The sequence below is a fragment of the Onychomys torridus genome, chromosome X (genome assembly GCF_903995425.1).
Source record: "Onychomys torridus chromosome X, mOncTor1.1, whole genome shotgun sequence".
Lineage (NCBI taxonomy): Eukaryota > Metazoa > Chordata > Mammalia > Rodentia > Cricetidae > Onychomys > Onychomys torridus.
The window spans coordinates 34894242-34916237 of NC_050466.1; the positions used below are offsets into that span (position 1 = coordinate 34894242).

Sequence of the window (21996 nt, forward strand, 5' to 3'; positions counted from 1 at the left end):
GCAGCACCTGCACTTTGCTGTGGGTTTCCTAGAACAGGATGGCCAGGAACTAACTGCTTTGGCATCAACATCCCCAAGCCCTGCTCCTCGATGCACATCTTAGGCTGAATTAACCCACGTCAGTGCTCCAGGAAATGCCTAGGGGTTTTTTGGAAAAAATAAAACCCAAAAGCCTCTTGGAAACTATTATCAAAAGCATAGGTAGGCGGCCTCTAGGGATGTATATTGGGTCCAGCAGGGACAGGTTGTGCCTCCACGCACAATTGCAGATTTGCTATCACCCTTTCCATCTGGCTCTCAGACCAAAAGAATCATCGGGCTCCCATACCACCCTGGTCGAGATCAGCTACACTTGCTATCAAGACAGTAATGGTGGCTTTGCAGGACTCTGGCCTCGGGGGCTCCAGCCCTCAGCTGATGAGAACAACTGTGGCTTGGCTGGGGCTGTCTTCAGTGCTTGCCAACATCCCCACTCCTCCCATGTCTGTCACGCTTCCCAACAGATCCTCAAGGAGGCACAAGAACAGGAAGCTTTTGCCTCGCTACTTTGGGCCCACTCAGGTCTAGATACAGATTCCCAGGCAGAAAAAGAAAAAAACAAAACAAAACGCCCTAGCACTGAAAATCTGGCACTCGGAGATCAATAAATAGCCTCAGCTCTGTCCCAATAAAAGGACGGTTTGCCAGTTAACACCATTGTATCTAGTGGCCATTGGGCCAAGCCTGAAAGAGCTTGTTTCCAGGGGCGGGAACAGCAGGAGACCCATTGGAAGACTTGAAGTAGTGCCAGTGGGCTAATCCTAAAACTCCAGAGACCACTGGTGGCTGTTGAAGGTGGAGAGGAATGGGAGGGTTTCGCTAGATGGAGGCTCCAAGTCTTCAAAAGAAAAAACTAAGAAGCATATGCAAGGCCACTGTGACACACAGACAAGACAGATCAGAATCAGCATCCCAGAAAATCTTATTAAAATGCGAATCCTTAAACTCCAAGCTCTTTAGCTCTCCAGGGATTCAGGATGTCGGGTGGGGTCCAGAAATCTGAATTTTAAAAATGCTTTCTCAAGAACCTCCCCCTCGAGGCTTGAGACCGTCTGAGTGAGTCAAGGCTGTTTTAAACAAAGTTGTTCCCCCACCTGCACTGATTACTTTAAAGCTGTTGGGAACTAGTCCTTACTTAACTCAGGACTCAGGGCTCGTCCCACCCACTCCCCTAGGACCAAGAAGCTATAAGGCCGGAAATAGGAGCTCTTCCAAAGCAGCTTGATGCTAGGTGGAAGACTGGGAGAGTCCCAGCCATTCCCACGTCAGCATCTTTGTGGGCTATAAGAGCGGGTAGCGTGGAGCCTGCTGGGAGATGTAGTACTCAACGCTGCTCCGCGCCTGCGCCCTGGGCAGTTGCCGGTGAGCTTGGGAGAGCCGTGGGCGCAGAGGCGGTGAGTCCCGGAGCGGCCAGAGGGCGTGGCTGTCCCTGGGGCGCGGGCGCGGGTAGCGGGGCTCCTTTAGCAGGCTGGGGCCACACAAACTGGCAAATTTCATATGTGCCCTGGGTGCCAGGCCCCAGGAGCAACGAGGAGCGGCGGGCCCCTATTCGTTCAGGGACCCCGCCGCCGCTCCCTACGACCCGGCCAGGCCTTGCTGGGAGTCCTCCAGGACTGGGAGTGCCCATCTGGGTGGTCGGACATCGTCATCTAGAAGCTTTGGGGGACCATGTCCCTAACACTGGCATCGGATTTTAAACCAGCTTTTAGGTTTTGGGGGGACATGACACGCTTGCTGTTTCCCTAAGTGCCCTCTTTTCTTATGTTGCTTTATGGGTAGGCCTGTGAGCGTGGATTCACTGAGGGGAGGTTTGAGAGAGAGAAAAAAAACACTGTTTCTTAATGAAGTCTTCACTAGGTAGGGCCCAGGAAAGGAAACCTAGAGGGTCACTTCCCTGGTAGACGTGGTGGAAGGTTTTGGGTCAGCCAAGGGAAGGCTAGCCAGCTGTGAGGCTGGAGAAGATTAACAGTGGGTCCACAGCCAAAAGACTGCAGATCCTTGGATGTCCTCCAGCAACGGTTACATGCTTGGGCTCAGGAAACTAGAAGCTTCCTAGGAAGAAGTCTTGACTAGCAATAAATTTCACATGAATCCTTACCTTGTGCCAGGCACGCTGCTATTCACGTTCTGTGCCATTTGGTCCTTGAAGGATAGTTTTATGACGTTGATGCTATCACTATGTACATGTTGCAGACAGGGGCATTTGGGTGTGAGAATTACACAGCAAATTATACCTAAATCCTGGCACAGACGTATAGGTTACTGTCATGGTAACGGGTGATACAAAGTCAGTTTGGTTCAGTTGACTGAATGGGAAGAGAATCAGGACTATTTTTTTCTTGAATCTCTTTAAAAATCTTAAAGTCGGGTGGTAGTGGTGGTGGCGGTGGTGGTAGCACACGCCTTTAATCCCAGCACTGGGAAGCCGAGGCAGGTGGATCTCTGTGAGTTCAAGGCCAGCCTGGGCTACCAAGTGAGTTCCAGGAAAAAGGCTCAAAGCTACACAGAGAAAACCTGTCTAGAAAAACCAAAAGAAAAAAATCTTAAATAACACAGGTATATACGGAACTGCCTCAGCAAATGCAGAGAGTGGAGATCCACAGTATATCTGCATATGCAGATCCTGAGCCCTGTATATGACCAACCCCATGACCTCACAGGTTGCAGTAAAAATATCTTGACACTTTCAGTTATTTTGGAAATATTGCATTATCCCTCCTGTGTTTCTTTTGAAATCTCCATATAGGGAAAAAAAAAGACTTGGTAGCAGACTAGGGATAGGATTAAAAGCCAGCAGATCAGTGGGAGCTTATAAGAAGGCAGAGTTACCTTTGTCATTATAAGATATTAGAGAAGTGCTTTGAGTAATGCTATTTACTGAGCACCTTAAAGTTCCCTGGCATAGCTGAGAAAGTCAATTGAATTTTCAGTTAAACTTAAAATCCCATATGCTGTTATTGTCTTATCAGACAGCATGTTCTAGAGGATATGTGGGTGTGCTCTTGAGATTTTTGTAAATGTTTGAAATGTATGTACAGTTGCTTGTGCCTGTAAATGTTCTGGGAAGTGGGTCCCCCAGCTTTTCTCTGAGTCGCAACCCGCCTGAAAGACATGAAGAGCTCTTTTAAGTCTCTGTGGGAGAAAGCAAAGCTAAGTGGAGAAGGTGAGTGTACCATCTTGTAACCATCGCTTTTTCTCCTTTCCATCTTTTCCCGTCTTCAGCTGTAGGTGGCTCCCCCAGATTATTACAGAGAGGAAAAACCTGCCATCTGAGACATAGACCCCAGATAAACTGTAAAATTCTAGAAGAGGTGATGGCTGTGGCCCTGGGTTGTGCAATCCAGGCCTCCTTGAATCAGGGCTCTGTGCTGCAGGAGTATGACACTGACTGTGAAGTCTTCCGACAACGTTTCAGGCAGTTCCAGTACACAGAAGCTGCTGGGCCTCATGAAGCATTCAACAAACTCTGGGAGCTTTGCTGTCAGTGGCTGAAGCCAAAGATGCGTTCTAAGGAACAAATCCTGGAACTGCTTGTGCTAGAGCAATTCCTAACTATTCTGCCCACAGAAATAGAGACCTGGGTGCGGGAACACTGCCCAGACAATAGAGAAAGAGTTGTGTCACTCATTGAAGACTTACAGAGAGAGCTTGAGATACCAGAACCACAGGTGAGAAACAAAATGTGGAGTCTCTGTTCGTAAGGAAACAAAAAGAGCTACCCAGGCTATCGGGTCTGTACCCATCATTTTGACTCTGATTCCACAGCCCTAAGACTTCGCTAGAGACTTTTCCAGTGTTCTCTTCTGCTGGAATCAGCATATGTGTCTGAGGTTCTCCACTGTATCGGACCCCATGCCCTCTTTAGGACACACATATGGGAATGCCCCATTTACTATTATTAAATGAAATTTGCAGACAGCCTAGCTTATCTAGAAACACTAATTACAGTTATCAATACTTTACTCTATGGCTTGCTAGCCAGCTCCTGCCATGGTATGATTGATCATGACTTCTAAGTGTCTAGCGGTTTTTACTTTGTTAATGAATTTCTTTTCAAAACAGAAGGAGGAGAGGAGAGGGTAAATGTACTCCACACATTCTAAACTATTTACTGTTTGTTTCTTTCCAGAATGATCTGGCTGACACTGAGTCAAGTAGAGTATAGAGAGAATGCAAAGAAAGACAACCTAGTTTAGTGTAAACTAATAGGTATTTCTCCAGTGTGTGTGTTCTTCACTGCATGGGAAGACATCATGAAGTGGTCATATGCCAGCACCTCTGCTTTCAATTACTGTGATGGGACATGCAGGAATTCTGACCAAGGTTCCAGTGCTATGAGTAGTGTTGTCCTTGGTGATGTGATTTTACAAAGTGGCCAAAAAATTTCTTGGTAAAGGGGAATAAATTCTGTGGTTTTCTCTGGCTTGTGCAAAAGTGCTAAAAATAATACACAAAAGTTATTTGGTTTCTACCTTATCAGCAGGATGTGGTTCTTGCTAGGTTCTTTTCACCTACATGAAGGTTTGAAGAAGGAGTCCCAAGTTTGGGAGAGGATAGGAAGAACTTTGCATTATGAGTGATGTGCCCATCTCTGGCCCATTAAATTCCAGTAGCAGCTCCTGCCCGCATATTGCCTTGTGTTCAGAACCACCTCTTGTGACTTCCGTTCAGAGAAGGTATAGGTGGGCACAGGGCAACCTGAACACAGGGCACTCTTCCCAGAAGAAAATAGCAAGAACTTCTACCTGGCACTCAAAATCTCTGGGGCTTGGGACTGGGGTTCAAGAGCAGTTGGCTTCACTGCAAGTAGTGGCTTGTGTAGGAAGTCACCAAGGTCCCTGCTTCCCTTGGGCAGCATGGGGGAGTAGTTTCCCTTACTTTCCACAGCTTCCTGGTTTGGGTGAAAATAGAAGACTTCTTCTTTGGGAGACCTGGGCATCCCTTGCACATGTTAGGAGTTGAAAACGACTCCTGGCACTTGATCACTCCAATGCACTTCCAGTGCAGCTGGATCAGCTATGAGTGGGAAATGCACACTCCCCACAGAGACTGTGTATGAAGGAAGAAGCAGGTGGAATAACTCACTAGTAATTATTTGTGTTGATTACTATTGAAATCCTGATACTTTATATTTGTTGTAATAAGCACACCCTGGTCCAGTCAACTCTTCTGTTTTTGTTTGTTTGTTTAGTTGGTTGGTTGGGTTTTTTGTTTGTTTGTTTGTTTGTTTTTTTAATGCATTGCCTCCTGGAACTCCTGGAGACTTTAAAGCTACGTGTGTGGCTCATGATATGATTGGTGAGGAATGGCTGACTTAGAAAGTGGTAAACTGGCTTTACTTCCAGTGGAGTCTAGACTTTGGAGTGATGTTGTCGGCCTCTCTCTCAGATTGATATGGATGACATGCTCTTGGAAGAACTGGCACCAGTTGGAACAGTGCCCATGCCGCCCAACTTGCACCTGGAGGCACCTGCACTCCAAGTAATGGAACCTGTCCAGGAGCCCCCAGTGCCAGAGGCCTGGATTACACAAGCAGGGCCACAGGACCTAAACTACGGTGCTGATGGTGAATGTCAATCCTTTCTGGACCCTGGTAAGGCAAGGGTTTTATTTTAGTTCTGGGTTTCTGTTTAAGAGCTAAAGAACTTCGAGGTTTCAGTTTGAGTTAGAAATATGAATCCCCCAATGCACTGGACCACTGACATAAAGAAGTGAAGGGCTGAGAACAGGAGGAGGGAATCTCTTTCTGGAAGCAACACCTTTCTAGGAACAACACAGAGTGAGGCACATTGGATAGAATATCCTTGGGAGCTGGCTATAGTGATGGCCTTGCCCAAGGAGCTTTTCACCAAGAACGTTACTTGGGAAAACCTCTTGTGGGAGTTCATATCCTCTGGTGAGGACAGTTGTCCACCAAATTTTGAGCCTGCAAGGTGAGATCCAAAGGGCCAGTTGCTTTTATGGTCTAGAAAGCCCCATTGGACAGGAGTACTTTGCAACATTCTCTCTTCAGATCCTTAAAAAGGATGCAGTCATTCATGAGAGGTGAAAAGAAATGTCAATTTATCTGGGCTGTGGTGGTGCACGCCTTTAACCCCAGCACTCAGGAGGCATAGACAGGCAGATATCTGTGAGTTCAAGGCCAGCCTGGTCTACAGAGTGAGTTCCAGGACAGTCGGCTACACAGGGAAACCCTGTCTCGGAAAAAAAAAAAAAAAAAAAGTCAATTACATAAAATCTCAAACTAGAATAGTGTTTCTAGAATGTGGTGAGGAGACCTCCTGTATCAGCTTAATCCACATAAGTGCTATACACACTAATGTTTGAAGCCCACTGGCTTTGGCATAACAGGGTGAGTCCTAGAAGGAGCTAGGTCCAGTAGACAGAGGCAGCCGGGCCGTGTAGCCTGCATGGCCTTGTGTTTCCCTTCCCTTTGGAGTTCTTTCACACCATTGTCCATGTTCTCTGCCCCATTTCTTCCCTCACTCTCATGAAAGATTTGGCTCAAGTGTGGCTGGAATCCTTACTCCTATGGGTACATCTTGAACATGTTATCACTTGGACTAAACTATGATACTAAGACAACAAAAGAAAACAGCAAAATGGCAATCAGTGAGAACAACCCAGGTTACAAAATAGAAGTACCTGATGCATGAATAACAAGCAAAAGCTAAGGCCTAGAATTCTTTTTTATAGTTTCCTATTAATTCAGCCAACAACAGGAGCACCTGTGAAGAGCCAGGCTCGACACTAGGGATTCATTGGTACACACAGCAGAAAAGCAGCCTTAGCCATCCTAGAGCTCCAAGTCTGGTGGGCAGTTGACACATTCCATATGTGATATGGAAGTAATCCTCAAGGGCATAGGATGATAATGAAGCACACAGGAGAGTCACCTTACTGCCAGCTAAGAGGAGTGAGTCCGGGAGGAGGGGCTTAGGGTAAGCACCTCTGGAAAGGAACCAGAATGGGCTTGCTGAAGCAGTGCAGATGAAGAGAGAGAGGAGTAGGAGCAGAAGCAGCTCCGCCTGCAGAGGCTGGGGGGGGGGGGGGCATTTGCACTAGGAGGGGCCGACAGAAGCAGCCGAGCCAAGGTGGTAATCGTGGAGAGTAAAAGGCAGTTCTACAAATATTTAGTGTTATGCGAAACATAGGACTTGTGATTGACTGACTGGTTATTGGGTAATGAACCAGAAAGGCGAAAGATGCCACCTAGATCTCTGGCCCATGGCAGTATCACTCACTGGCATAGAGAACTCAGAGGAAGACTGGTTTTCATAGGTCAAGATAAGCTTAAGGTATGACCACACCAGGCCAGAATATTTTTAAATGATGGTAAGAAAGAAAAAAAGCCTAAAGTCCATAGTTATAAATATTGGTTGAAGCAGTACTATATGATATTGTCATTTATATTATAGTGTTTATATTGCCTTCATTTCACATTCTGTTAAGAAGTTTAAATTTATCTGGGTGGTGGTGGCGTACACCTTTAATCCCAGCACTCAGGAGGCAGAAGCAGGCAGATCTCTGAGTTTGAGGCCAGCCTGATCTACAGAGTGAGTTCCAGGTCAGCCAGGGCTACACAGAGAAACCCTGTCTCAAAAAAAAAAATAAAGAAAGAAAGAAACCCCAGAAGTTTCCATTTTCTTTCTTGTATGTTCACAATTAATTTTAGAACTTAGCCATCCTACTCAATTATAAATCTGTATATTCATTCTGTTTTTGCATGTGATTTCTTTCTTGTCTCAATATTGCAGGTACATAATCATAGATTAGTAGTATTAATAATACTATTCATATTCATTTTCATACTTTCGGACATTCAGTGTATTTTTAAAAATAGGTATAATAATGAATCAAGTAAAAAGTAAAAATTGGAAGAAATTATCCTATTTAAAATGATATAAAATGATGCAAGACTTATTGTCACATTATTTATTTAAAAGTTACTTAAAGTTTTATTTTTTAAAAAAATGAAAGCATCTCAGTATTTTGTATGGTATCATGCTTTGCTGATCCAGGTTCATTAGAAATGTCTTTGGCAGCCAGACAAGGACTGGGCCTGCCCAAAACAGAGGCCTTCTGAACAACGATGCCACCACCACTCCAGAGGTGCACAGAGGCCTGACCTCGGGCCTCAGTGCCTTTAGAGATGTGGGGAGCAGCCAGCCATCAGGAAATCCCTCTTTGAGGTCAGAAATCCTTTGCCAATGTGGAGCCAGCCCTCAGGTTGAGACTGTGTAACTAAAGCAGTTGCAGGTCTTCCGTGGTTTGGGGGTGTTTTTGTTTTGTTTTGTCTTTTTTGTTTTTTTACTGCTCTTTTCCTAAAAAAATTATTTGTAGTTGTGTGTACAGCCCTTTGCCCTAATATGTGTATGCTCAACAATAAAAAACAAATCTAATATACTTTGAAAAAACAGTTCCCTCACTTAACTTTATGCCTGACACTCTAGAACTTTGGGAGATTGTAGACTTTCTTCAGTCAGAAAGAAAAAGGTGAAGGGGATACTAGGCCTGAAAGCTTAAATTGTATCATATAAATTCGAACTTAGAAAATGTGAAGTCCAAATTAGTGCCGCAGAACTAGAACCCATTTTCAAAGCCTAAGCTCTCAATTTTTCGACTCAGTGAGATTTGACTTTGAGTATATGGAAGATGTCAAAGAATGCACCCTTTTGGTGTGCTGAAGGATATGAGAGATGAACATTTAAAGTAAAATGTAAATACATGTCATCTGTAAAGCATCAGAAGATTATTTTCTTTTTTCTTTTGTTTTATTTGTTTTGTTTTTTGAGACAGGGTTTCTCTGTATAGCAGCTCTGGCTGTCCTGGAACTCACCCTGTAGACCAGGCTGGCCTGGAACTCACAGAGATTTACCTGCCTCTGACTCCCAAGTGTTGTGATTAAAGGCATGCTCCACCACCACCCGGATTAATTTTTTAAAAAAATGTGTATGTGCGTTTGTGTGTGGATATGTGCATGTGAGTTCAGGTTCCCATGGAGACTGAAGGAGGGTATTGGTTTCCCTGAAGCTGGAGTTACAGATGGTTGTAAGCACCTCATGTGGGTCCTGGGAAATGAACCCAGGTCCTCTGCAAGAGCTGTACATGCTCTTAACCGCTGAGCCATCTCTCTAGCCTGAGAGGGTTTTTTAATTAAAATAAGTTTATATTTATTTATTTTGTATGTGTGTATGTGTCCATGTACATTCATGTATGAATATCAGAAGAGAATTTGTGGGAGTCAGTTTTCTCCTACCATGTGAGTTCCTAGTGTCAAACTTAGATCTTCATACTTGTGGGCAGTTTTACCTGATAAGCCATCTCACTAGCTGAGAAGGTTATTGTAACTTAAACTTCTTCAGAATTTCCTGTTATATTAAATGTTCATGTAAGTAATATGTAATGCCCAGTATAGTAATTACACCTCCTACAGCAGCCTTTGTGACACGCTCTTTGCTACGTGGAGCTTAGTAAAATGATTCACTGAACATTGGATGAGAACATTATTGAAGTACCTTTCTTAACCTCCAGTTTTTTATCCTTTTTATCACACTCCACTTTATCATTTCTTTTGCACCATATTCCACAATTAGAAATCATCTCTGAAGTTTAGCAGCTTAAAGGAGAAAATGAAAAGAGGGGTGCTTTAAACACACATATACACACATACACACAATTTCTATGAGCCAGGAATTTCTAGAAGGTTTACAGTATTTCTGGCTCAGTCTCTGCAAGCTAGCAGAACCCTCGATCCCTTGCTAAGGGAAGGGGACTTCTCCATATGCAGGCCCTCAGGACAGGCAGCAGGCTCCTCTCATAGCAGCTGATGGAAAAGAAAGCAATACGTGTGCCACGATGTTGTTGGTAACCCAGTCACACACTATTACTTCTGCAATATTCTCATTAGAACAAAGTCACAGATCCAACCCACACTGAAAGGGGAAAGAGAAACTCTCACTTGATGAAGGGAAGACTGTAAAATAACTCCAGGGCTTATTTTAAGATGGCCATTTACCCATTCTTTCTTGCATCTAAACACTGGATCCGTTTTTTAGCAATGATTTAATAGTGAGGGTGGACACCATTTACTTGTGTGTAGTTACCTAGATGTCACCATGTGCTTTCATGGAAAGCCTGAAAGTAAAACGCCTGTTCATTTTGCATTGAATGTCCTTAGAACTTTCATATCAGTCCTGTGGACTGATATTGTTGGATATCTATTCTTAAGAAAGGACCACATTTACATTGTGTTGATTATTGTTGTTTTTTCTGTTTTAGAGTCAGTTGGCTCACTAAGAGAGATTGTGTTAAGTCTGTAGACAGGTTGGAGAGTACTGCTATATTAATGATACGTGATGCCTGAACCTGAGATGTGTTTCTATTTACTTGTACTTTCTCAGGTGTTTTCAACAGTGTTTTATAGTTTTCAAAGTATTTTTACACGGAGCTTATTAAATTTGTTCTTAAATTATTTTAGTATTACTAATGTTATCATGAATGGAATTATCTTATTCAGTACATTTTTTATTGTCCTTTGAAAGTATATAGAATTACTGTTGATTTTTGTGTATTGACCATATAGCCTACAAACATACTTACCTTGTTTATTACGATAGACTCTTTAGGGTTTCATATATCTATAAAGTTATGTCACCTATGAACGGTACTAGTTCTCTTTTTCTTGTGTCGTTTTCCTTTAGAGCAGTATTGACTAGAAGTAGTGCAAGTACCCCCTTGTCTTGTTCCATGTCTCAGGAGAATCGTATTTGCTCTTTCATCATGACTTGAATAGTATCTGTGGCTCTTTCATAGATGGCATAGATCAAGTTGAGGAGATAATCTTTCTGTTCCTACTTTGCGTGGTTTTTATTAATTTGAATAGCAATATGTTTAGATATATCTTATTAATAAATCGTTCTTTTACTCACTATAAAATGATACCCTTTGTAAATAGTAACTTTTGGTTTTAATATCTGAGTTGTCTAGCTGTCTTATGAATAATATTTATACAATATTCCCTCTTCCATCTTGGAGGCAGAGGCAGGCAGATCTCTGTGAGTTAAAGGCCAGCCTCGTCTACATAGTGAGACCCTGTTTCAAAAAACAAATTAAAACCAAACAAATAGGAATGCAAAATTCCAGTCTGAACTTGACTTTGCATTGAACTGTTTAGTCTACTCATATTAGCCTGATTAGCCATTTTATGTAGTCTTCTATATGTCTCATAACTCTTCTGCTCTTCTCTCACACACTGCTTTCTGCTCTGGTAAGTGAATGTTTATAGTGGAGCATTTTACTTGCTGTAATGAATTTTCACTATTTCTAAGTTAATTCTTAAGTATATGATTACAGTTTACCGTTTATGCTCTAACTTATCATCAGTTTAGAATTATATTAACAATGTCATTAAAATATAGACACATTAGTCCTATATAGGTCTGTATTCTTTACTTCTGTATTGCAATCATATTATATCAAACCTAGTATAAGCCCCATAATACATTGCTATAATTATTACTACACATAGTTTTAAGGATTTTGAAAGAAACAAAAGGGATAAAGGAAAACAAATACATTACAGCTTTTGTTTTTTAACATTATTTATCATTTGTGGTTTTCTTCATTTCTCCAGGTGGATTTGAGCAGGCAGTTCTAGTCATTTCTTAAGCATGTATAGCTTTTTCTCTTGCCTGCCTCATCTATGCTGTTATTGACAAATATATTGCCTGTCTACATGGCATAGGACTTGTTGTCTTAAATGTTTGGAGGCAAAAGGAGCAGACCTTCTGATTTACAATTGTGTGCTACTTTCATGTGTGCTGTTTGTTACTACTCCGAGTCTCCCTCACCTTCAGAGCCAGGGAGCACCCTACTATTTTCAACACTACATGACACTTTTCAGGCAAGTCGGCTAGCAGTGAATGCTGTTTAATCAGGGATATCGTTTTTGCATATTCATTTCTGAAAGACAGATTTGTTGAATGTAGGATTCTTTCTTTCTATTCATTTATATTTTATGTGCATTGATGGTTTGTCTACATTTCTGTCTGTGTGAGGGTGTCAGATCCCCTGGAACTAGGATTACAGACAGTTGTAGGTGCTGGGAATTGAACCCGGGTCCTCTGGAAGAGCAGCCAGTGCTCTTAACCTCTGAGCCATCCCTCCAGCTCGAATGTAGGACTCTTAGTTAACAGTTTTCATTTTTCTTTAACACTGTGTCACCGCACTGCATTTCAGCCTCCCTTGATTCTAATGAGAACTCAAAGTTTCATCTCAAACTAAATTGGTATAATTAAATCTCTAACTAATTTGGGGTTTTATGTCTTAGTAAACTGCTACTAACTTTAAAACTTTTATTACATTCATTTACTTATATGTGTGTGTGTATAAATTCCTGGCCTACCACATGTATTCCAGGAGTTGAATTTAAGGCAGCAAGCTTGGCAGCAGGAGCCTTTGCCTGCTGAGTCCTTAGACTGGCCCCTCTACTAACTTTCATCTAATCAGATTGAATCTCTACCTAAATAGTTTACTTGTAATTGATGTGGTTTTTTTTTTTTTGGTTGTTTTTTTTTTTAGTATTTTCTCTGCTGTCCTACAGAAATACCTGTCATTTCAGAGGGACCATGAAGAAGTTCTGTCAGATTAATATGCTTTATAATACTTAGCTTACAAGGGGAAAGAAATCAACAAAATTACCCAGTCATTAATTTAACAAATAATTAAATAACAATGAAAAGCTCTCAGTAAATGACTTTGTTGTATAACAAGACTTTTCCTGGGGAGGTGCTACACACATATCTACTCACCTCAAACAGGGAGCCCATGACATACTACAGATACCATAAAATGCAACTTGGTGATCCAATGATTATTATAGGGGTTACTTACAGGAATATAAGTGAGGGCTTACTTACAGGAGCAGAAAAGACTCAAAGCTGTCTCACCAAAGTCCACCCAAACATGGGTGATAGCTCAGAAAGCTGGAACCTGGAGCACACTGCACAGTCTGCAGGCAGCTCAACAGGTTGGAGAGTGTCCTTTCCTGGCGCCTCAGTTGGTCTAAACCTCTTCCAGGCAGCTCTGCTTTTTTTCTACTTCTTCCAGGCAGCTGATCTCCTCTCAAAGTCTTCTTTGTAGCTTGGCTTATTTATTCCTAGGAAGAAGGGGCCTAGTGAATCTGGTCAGTTTCAGGGACTTCCTGGAGCTATCTTGAATTGTGTGCCTTCTGTCTTAAAGGCTTCCCTGCAGAATGGAATGTCCAATTATAGAGGAAACCGTTATATAACAGCTACACATTTGATTTAAAGTTATTACAGTATATTATCTAAAATGTCATTTCCTTAAAAAATATAAGATAAGCATTTGACCAGAAAATATGCACACACTGGAATGTAGAATGTAGTCCAGGCTGACCTGGAACTCACTATGTAGCACATATTGGCTTCTAACAAATGGCAGTCTTCCTGCCTCAGACTTGCAGGTGCTGCAGTTACAGTCATGAGCCATCACACTTGGTCATAATTTAAAAGTGTCTGTTCAGTTCACTTGTCCACTTACTGATTGCATTACTTATTCTTTGGCTCTTTCTTTCTCTCTTTCTTTTTTCCTTCCTTCCTTCCTTCCTTTCTTTCTTTTTCTTTTTTTAGTTCTTTATATATACACTGGATAGTAACCCTCTCAGATGAATAGCAAAGATTTATTTTTACACATTCTCTAAGCTATTTCACGACTCTGTTAATTGTTTCCATTACTGTTCACAAGGTTTTTTCAACAGACTGTTACAACTCAGCCAAGGAGGTGATGATATGGCACAGATGTCATCCCCCACATTTCACACACTCACTTTCTTACCTCACATGAGACTGGAGTCTAAAGGGGTTCTTAGAACTCACGTTTCTTGCCTAAGGTTGATAACAGCCACCAAAGTAGATCCAGGCTTCTGCCTTATGGAACAGGTTGTAATGCCAAGCTTTGTGACCTCCTTCTGGCATGAGCATCTCCTGGCCTGAGGCCCAGTTCTGCTGGTTAAGGTAGAGAAATGTGCCAACAAATAACAGCCAACTTATCATCTGAAGATTTTTTAATAATTTATTTATTTTTATTGTATGTGCATTACTGTTTTGCCTGCCTGTATGTCTATGTGAGGGTATCAGGTCCCCTAGAACTAGAGTTACATATAGTTGTGAGCTGCCATGTGGGTGCTGGGAATCAATAGGATACCACTGGCCAATTCTTACTATTATTTTCCAAGATAATGGAGTTCTTTTCAGAAAGGTTTACTGATCACTGTACCAGGACATGTTTACCGTGTCTTCTTCTAGTAGTTTAAAAAGTATCAGATCTGACATTAAGGTCTTTGATCTTTTCTTTCTTTTTTTTTTGAGGCAGTGTTTCTTTGTGTAGTCCTAGCTGTCCTGGAACCATATGATTAAATGCGTATGACACCACTGCCTGGCTTCTTTGATCCACTTTAAATTCATTTTTAATAGCATTAGAGGTAGGAATAAAGTCTTAATTATTTATGTGTGGAAGCTGGGTGGTGGCGGCACATGCCTTTAATCCCAGCACTCCGGAGGCAGAGCCAGGTGGATCTCTGTGAGTTCAAGGCCAGCCTGGTCTACAGAGTGAGTTTCAGGACAGCTAGAGCTGTTACACAGAGAAACCCTGTCTTGAAAAACAAAATAAAATGAAAAAGTAGCATTTACATGTGGAGATTCTGTTTTCCAGGCACCATTGGTTGAAGAGACTGTTTTTTTCCTCCAAGATGTATTTTAGGCAGCTTAGTCACTCCAGGTCTTTTGGGGTCAGGTATTGTGAGACCCCCAGAACTCTTTTTCTCATTCAGGATCGCTTTCACTATTTGTATATTCTGTGCTTCTTCTACATGAACTTTAGGTTTGCTTTCTAGTTCAGTGAAGAATGTAATTTGAATTTTGAAGATTACACTTAACCAGCAGACCACTTTGGGAAACAGTGCCAATTTTACAATTTTAATTCTGCTAATTTATGAACATGGGAAGTTTCTCAATCTTCTAGTATATTCCTCAATTTCTTTCATACATGTTTTGTAGTTTTAATTATAGAGGAATTTTGCTTCATTGATTAGGTTTTATTTTGGTTGTGAGCCTAGCCTTTAATGGCTAAGCCATCTCTGCGCACGCATTTAATCCCAGCACTCGAGAGGCAGAGCCAGAGTTCGAGGCCAGCCTGCTCTACAAAACTACACGGAGAAACCCTGTCTCGGGAGAAAAAAAGAAAGAAATTTATTTTTAGTTGTGTGTGCATTGGGGTACAAGAATACAAGTGCCTGCAGAGGCCAGAAGAAAGCATCAGATCCCCCAGACCTGGTGTTACAAGCGGAGGATGCCTTCTGATGTTAAGTGCAGTAAGTACTGCTTAAGACACCATTTCTCCAGCCCCTGTTCCTACTCATTTTTGATGGTATGTTAGATAACATTGTTTTTCTGATTTCCTTCTCAAGGTCAGTACTGTTTTATTTTTTAAAAGCTACTAGATCTTCTCTGTTGTTTTGTATCTTGCCAGTTTGCTGAAATTGTATCAGGTCTTAGATTCTTGTATCTTTAAGGTCTTAAATATAAGAATGTATCTACAAATAGGGATAATTTGGCTTCATCCTTTTCTGTTTGGTTCACTTTTATTTCTCGAGCCTTGTTACTCTGGTTAAGATTCCGAGGACTATATTTTAAGAGTCGTGAGAAAGGACATGACATAGAGTTTTCAGTGGGTTTGGTTAAGTCTTTTCCAGTAGCCAGATGATTGGCTGTCTAGTCCAACACTTTCTAAATAAGTTTGTGGGGTTTACTGTGGGTTTCTGGAGATAAAAAAAAAAATGTAGGTATCTTTGAATCCTGAAGCAGTTCAGATAAGACCTTAAGATGGCTTTCTTAATACTGCAACATTATATGGTGGGAAGTAGGGAAAACTTCCGCCAGTGCCGGTATGCTATGCAAATTCCATGTTGCATGTCCAGGCTGTACTTTTGCATGCGGGTGAAGATTGCACTCTCTGAGTTTCTCCTTCCTTTGTTGCAGCCTGCTCTTTCGTTCTTGTCCTCTGTTCTACTCTGGTAGAAGGGGGTCTGCGTTTTCTCATTTCTCTCTTTTCACAGCTAACACCAGCTACCTCCACGGCTAGTTAGCTCCTCTCTGCTGTTTCAGTCCTGTCCCAGGAGAACTGGGAAGTTGTTAGGTGGGGCTAGTCTGCCATCTTGGCGTGTCCTCTGAATCAGTAGTTTAGATACCAAGTTGTAGCTCGTGCCTTTACTTTCCCCTGGCTGTGACCCTCGGCATTTGTGTCTCCCCCACGTAGTCCCTCTTCTCATCTTAACTTTGAAATCCAAACAAAAACCGAATAGTGAACTTTGAAGTACATTTTCCTTCTTTTTGAGGCAGAGTCACCCGTTGTAGCCAAGGTTGGCCTGGAATTTGCAGTTCTTCTATCTCAGCCTAGAATTATAGCATGCACCATCACACCCAGCACAGAAATCCATTTGAGTTCTATCATTCATTTCTTAGTCTTAAAATTAAAACATATGGTCTTTTCTTGATTAAACAAACAAGGGATTTCTATCCATTTCTCATGTCATAATCTAAAATACAAAATTTCCTTCGGATTAGTGTTTACTTGTGTGTGCCATTTTAATAATTCTAACAGTTAACCGTCAGCCCATTTGTTAGATCATTTCCATAGCAAATGTTACTGTAGAGCAGTGTATGTGATCAGCAATGAGGAGGAAGAAAGAGGCAAGAGAAATAGGGTGCCAGTGAAGGCTGACTATGGCGGGGGAGCAACTAGTACTTAAGATGTTAGACAGAAACACCACCTAGCAGTTCGTTTGGTTAAATGCCATTTCTAGACTCCTGCTGACACATTAAAACTACTTGTTGCTGCTGCCAATTAAGTTCAATAAAATGGAAATATTTCTGTGAAGGTATCAAGTGAACTGATTCCAATAAACAATTTCCTAACACCTAAGTTTACACCACTTTTCTCTGACAAGTCTGTTTAGACGGCTCTTCTTCAAGCACTCAAAAGCAGTAATTGCCAGTTTCACTATACCAGCATTTTATAAAGATTTACTCCGTATTTTAGCTCTGGCAGAAATAAATGTAGTATCAAAATCAATAGAAAACTAACATAATGCATTGCTTTTAGAGCACGATGCATTCACCTGAAAGCACTAAAGAAACAAAACCACTCAATTGTTGTTTTGTTCTCCTCATCTTTAAAAAAGACTCTTGTAAGTGACTCCAGATAAAGGAACAGTAATTGGATCCATGCACTCAGCCTATATTCCAGAAAAACCTTTGATGAACCACACTGTCATGCTTCTCCCTTTTTGCTTCTATGACCAGGTTATCAGTTGCCAAAGCTTGACATGAACTTCCCCTTGGATCATAGAGAAGAGCCATGGGTAAAAGAATTAGAGGATCCCAAAGAAATGAAACAATTACTTGATTCCAAGATTGGTAAGTAATGGTTCCTTTACAGTCTCAGGTAGAAGGGAATCAACAGTAATCAGGGTAAAGAACTTGGAGGTGTGTCTAGGCATTTCTACATTCACTATTGACTTTTCTTCACTTTTTCCTTTTTCTGAACACAATGAAACCTTCAGTTTCTATTTCTTCTCAGGTTTTGAGATGGGAATAGAAAATGAAGAAGATACTTCAAAACAGAAAAAAGTGGAAAACATGTACCCATTTGTTGTAACTTTAGAAGGGAATGCTCTCCATGGTCCCATTCTACAAAAAGACTATGTTCAATTAGAAAATCAGTGGGAGCCACCCCCAGAGGAGTTACAGACAGATTTAACAAAACTTGTAGATTCTCAGAACCCCATTCTAGGAGAAACACCTGAGAGCTCCAACTTGGAAGAACCTCTCAGCCCGAAGCCTCCAAAGAAAAAGAGTCCTGGAGAGAAACCTCACCGATGTCCTCAGTGTGGAAAATGTTTTGCTCGGAAGTCACAACTTACTGGGCACCAGAGAATTCATTCAGGAGAGGAACCTCACAAATGCCCTGAATGCGGAAAAAGGTTCCTGCGTAGCTCTGACCTTTATAGACATCAACGACTTCACACAGGAGAGAGGCCCTATGAATGTAGTGTGTGTAAAAAGAGATTCACTCGGCGCTCACACCTTATTGGGCACCAGAGAACCCATTCTGAAGAAGAAACATATAAATGTCTTGAGTGTGGAAAAAGCTTTTGTCATGGATCAAGTCTTAAAAGACATCTGAAAACTCATACAGGTGAAAAACCTCATAGATGTCATAATTGTGGGAAAAGTTTCAGTCGCCTGACAGCACTCACTTTGCACCAGAGAACACACACAGAAGAGAGACCTTTTAAATGTAGTTACTGTGGGAAAAGCTTTAGACAGAGACCAAGCCTTGTCATTCATTTAAGAATCCACACAGGGGAAAAGCCATACAAGTGTACTCATTGTTCTAAAAGCTTCAGGCAGAGAGCAGGCCTTATCATGCACCAGGTCACACACTTCAGAGGACTTCTTTAAGAACTGTTAAGGGAGCAGGTCCTATTGACAGGTTAACATGGGAGCCTGCAGTAGCTGTCTGTCTTAGAAGTACAGCTCTGAAGGGTGCTATTTTTAAAAACCATCTTTCAAGGTATAGGAGTTCTAGAGTGTCTACCTATCCTTAACAGTTTTTCTGAATTTAATACCTTCTGTCTTTTTCTGTTGTTTAATTGCAATGGAAAGTATTGGTTCCAAGGCAACCATATAATAAGCATAAGCACAACGCATATAAACGGTGGCAGTCGTTTATAGGTAGGACCAACATAATGGATGAATAACAGTGTCTGCTCTAGCACTCCCACACTTGTTCTCCCCTATAATTAGTAAAGGCGACTATACGAAAGCAGCCATTTAGATAGACATGCTTCATGTAGCAAGAAATGAGGCAGTGAATTTTGACAAACAATAAAAAACGTTTCAGGAGGATTAGGAGAAAGAGGATGTCATTGGCCTAAGGAACAGGCTTGTTTCCATTTACAGTTTTATGCTTAGAGTTGTGATGTTATGTTTGGACTTTTGTGATGTTCGCTGCTCTGCTTCGTTGGCCGTCTGTGTGTGATGGTGATTACAGTGGAGTACTATGCTTATAACTGTTTGCTAGCTCTAGCAGAAATAACTTGCAGTTGAAGTTGTACACGTAAAATCTAACTTTATTTAGATGGACTGAAGAACAAGTGTCCGTGGATTTTCATTCATTGCTGTTCTCTCATGTTTATTTCAGTGCTTTTGAAAGTGTATCCATTCACTAATTCAGTGTTTCCCTAAGTACGTGTCGTAGAATACTTTGTTCTGCAAGATGTTCTGCAGAAAATTTGGGAATTGCTTCTAGCTGTTTGTCCTTCCTGGACTCGTTATGCTCATCAGCATGAGATTCTTGGAAAGGCCCTAGTTTAGTAAAGGAGGCTAAGGCACCTCTTGTAGCTCAGTGCTTTCCAGACTTACTTCACCCCAGAACCTTTTTCATGTCCACATAGTAAGAGCTTGCAGGAATAGTCTGCAAGTGTCCCTTGGGACCCACTGCCTTAAACCAGTGTGTCTGTAGCTGTCAGTGTGCTCTTGTAGCTCTAAACCTAGTTATTTCCAGTTTCAAGGATTTTATGAAAAAATGATTTGAAAATATACATCTTTTGTATTATACACACATCATTTGAAGGACATTGAGATCACTAATTCACATAATTTGTGGATTACTTCGTGATTTGCAGCCTCTGAATTTTAATTATACTTACACACACATCATTTTAAGAGGTGAAGGTCACTAATTCACATAAGTTATGAATTACCTAGTGATTCTTAACCTTTTTGAATTTTACTTATAATCACACACACACACACACACACACACACACATACATATACATACAGAGTTGCTACTTATATAAATGTTCTCATGTAATCATAGTAACAACTCAAATCTCATAGTAAGGGAGAAAGTCAGTGATAACTATTGAGATGTGAAAATACTCCTTGAGCTTAGTTCTTGTTATTAGACATAAGAAATGGGACATTCAGTTATATTCCCTTCATGAAGATACACAGTCATCTTTAAAGTAGAACTAAGGAAAATATATCTCTTCATTGCATTCAAGTTCTTTGAAGTGATATAGAAGTATTTGGCGGGTATGTATTATGTGCCTAACTTGTCCTGTTCTAGTCTTAATGGAAGCTAGTAACAAAACATAATTCATGTGTAAGGCTCATAAAAAGTTTAAAATATCTCTAGTTAAACAAGAGTTGGGAAACAAATGGAGAACAATACAAGAGAGCTTGTAATTAAGTGCCAAATCATATAAAGTGCCAGAGCCAGGATGTGTCTTTAATTCTTGGCATCCAGGTCCCTGTGTGATGCTGCTAATAATTCTGGGATTAAAATTAGACCCCAGTAACATAGGAGGAGTCTGAATGTAGAGATTAAAAATACAGAATGTAATGGCTTCTCTTTCTCTCTTGTGGAATTGCATTCAAACCAGAACAGTGCCTTAGAATGGATGTGCCCAACTGCTCTGTATTTATACACTATTTTAATAAAGTGGAAATGTAAATATGCTCTTTTTGATTCTCTTAAATTAAATAATCATTTGAATAACTTAGAGCTACTTCCCTAAGCAGGGGCAACAAGCACCCCAATACACTTCTCTATGCCCATTCCAAGTTGGAATCTCTTTTCTGACTGCACCCTGGTGCTATGGTTAGCTAGCCAGATTAGTGTCAATCATAATATGAATTTTATCTTTTCCCTCATCTATATCCTGAGTAGATTTATACAGGGTAGAAAACATCCTGTATTCACCCCTTTGTTACTTCTGTGCCCTGTGTAGAATAATAACCGTTAATAAACATTCATGGCATTAAATAAGGAGACATGTGGAATAGTTCTTGGAAACAGGGTATATTGTTAGTACACTGCATGCATGTGCCTAATTGGGGCACACACAGGACCTACCTCTTATCATAAAGGGTAAGAAACAGGAGACTCACCTCATAATTACTATGAAGACTAAAAATATATTTTGTTCAGGTCCTATACAGTATCAGCATTAATAAATATCAAACATATTGTACTTTCTTTTTTATGTAATAATAAAACATTTGAGATTGTCAATTTTCTTGTAAGTATGGCTTTGGTCACATTCTATAATTTTTATATATAATTTTTTTATGATTATAAAATTGTTATAGTTTTCATTATAATTTCCCTTTTTAGCCCAGGAGCTGTACAGTATTACCATTTTCATTTTGGGTTTTGCTGTACAGCAATTGAAAACTGGTTTCATTCCATTGCTGCTTTTAAACCTCATTTTTTAAAAGACTTGAATTTATAAAATTTGTTAAGCATCCTAAAACTATAGAAGATAAGGGTTTTATATGTGGACCCAATACTTAGAGTCCTGGCCTTCCCACTGCCTTAATATCTTTTTCATCATTCTTGTGAAGGAACAGGAGCAATTCTGTCTCCCTGTACACCACCTTCCCTTGCTTAGTTTTTTAATGTCCTGTGAAATCATATGTTACAATTTGAATAACAGTCTGAATAAACAGAAATCAAACAAACTAGGCGTAGCATGGCCTCTCCAAGGCAGGCTCAGAACATTCACCCCCAAGATCCCATCCTTGCCTCTCCTGGGAGCAAACAGAACCCACAGGAGGCCCTTTAAGGTTTTCCACAACCCTATCCTCCTAATCAGCAAGGCTTGTTTCATTGCTTGCCAGGTTTGTTCACCCAAGGACTACAAATAGGGAAATCAGTCCCCTGCTGACTCACCATAAGTTGGTGGGAGAAAGGCATTGCACACTGCCCCCTTACACCAGCAGTCCCCATAGCATTGAAGGAAACCAGTGTTGAGTTCTTCCCAGAAACTGCTCAAGCTGCATCCCTTTACCCTCTGTCAATGCT

The 21996-nt window shown here is 41.0% G+C and overlaps 1 protein-coding gene across 1 annotated transcript; it reads left to right on the forward strand.

The window, feature by feature from the left end:
• The first annotated feature begins 1388 nt into the window (after positions 1-1388).
• On the forward strand, positions 1389-20648 carry Znf449 (zinc finger protein 449). Its single transcript, XM_036175088.1, has 5 exons — positions 1389-1433; positions 3262-3707; positions 5428-5632; positions 17421-17534; positions 17698-20648. The coding sequence occupies exons 2-5, from the start codon at positions 3354-3356 to the stop codon at positions 18579-18581; spliced, it is 1557 nt and encodes a 518-aa protein (XP_036030981.1). The 5' UTR covers positions 1389-1433; positions 3262-3353; the 3' UTR covers positions 18582-20648.
• The last annotated feature ends 1348 nt before the right edge of the window (positions 20649-21996 follow it).

Excerpts from the sequence above, each read along its gene's own strand:
- Znf449 (XM_036175088.1), top strand. The coding sequence starts at position 3,354 with ATGGCTGTGGCCCTGGGTTGTGCAATCCAGGCCTCCTTGAATCAGGGC. Across the intron at positions 3,708-5,427 it reads TTGAGATACCAGAACCACAG|ATTGATATGGATGACATGCT; the intron begins GTGAGAAACAAA and ends CCTCTCTCTCAG. Across the intron at positions 17,535-17,697 it reads ATTACTTGATTCCAAGATTG|GTTTTGAGATGGGAATAGAA; the intron begins GTAAGTAATGGT and ends ATTTCTTCTCAG.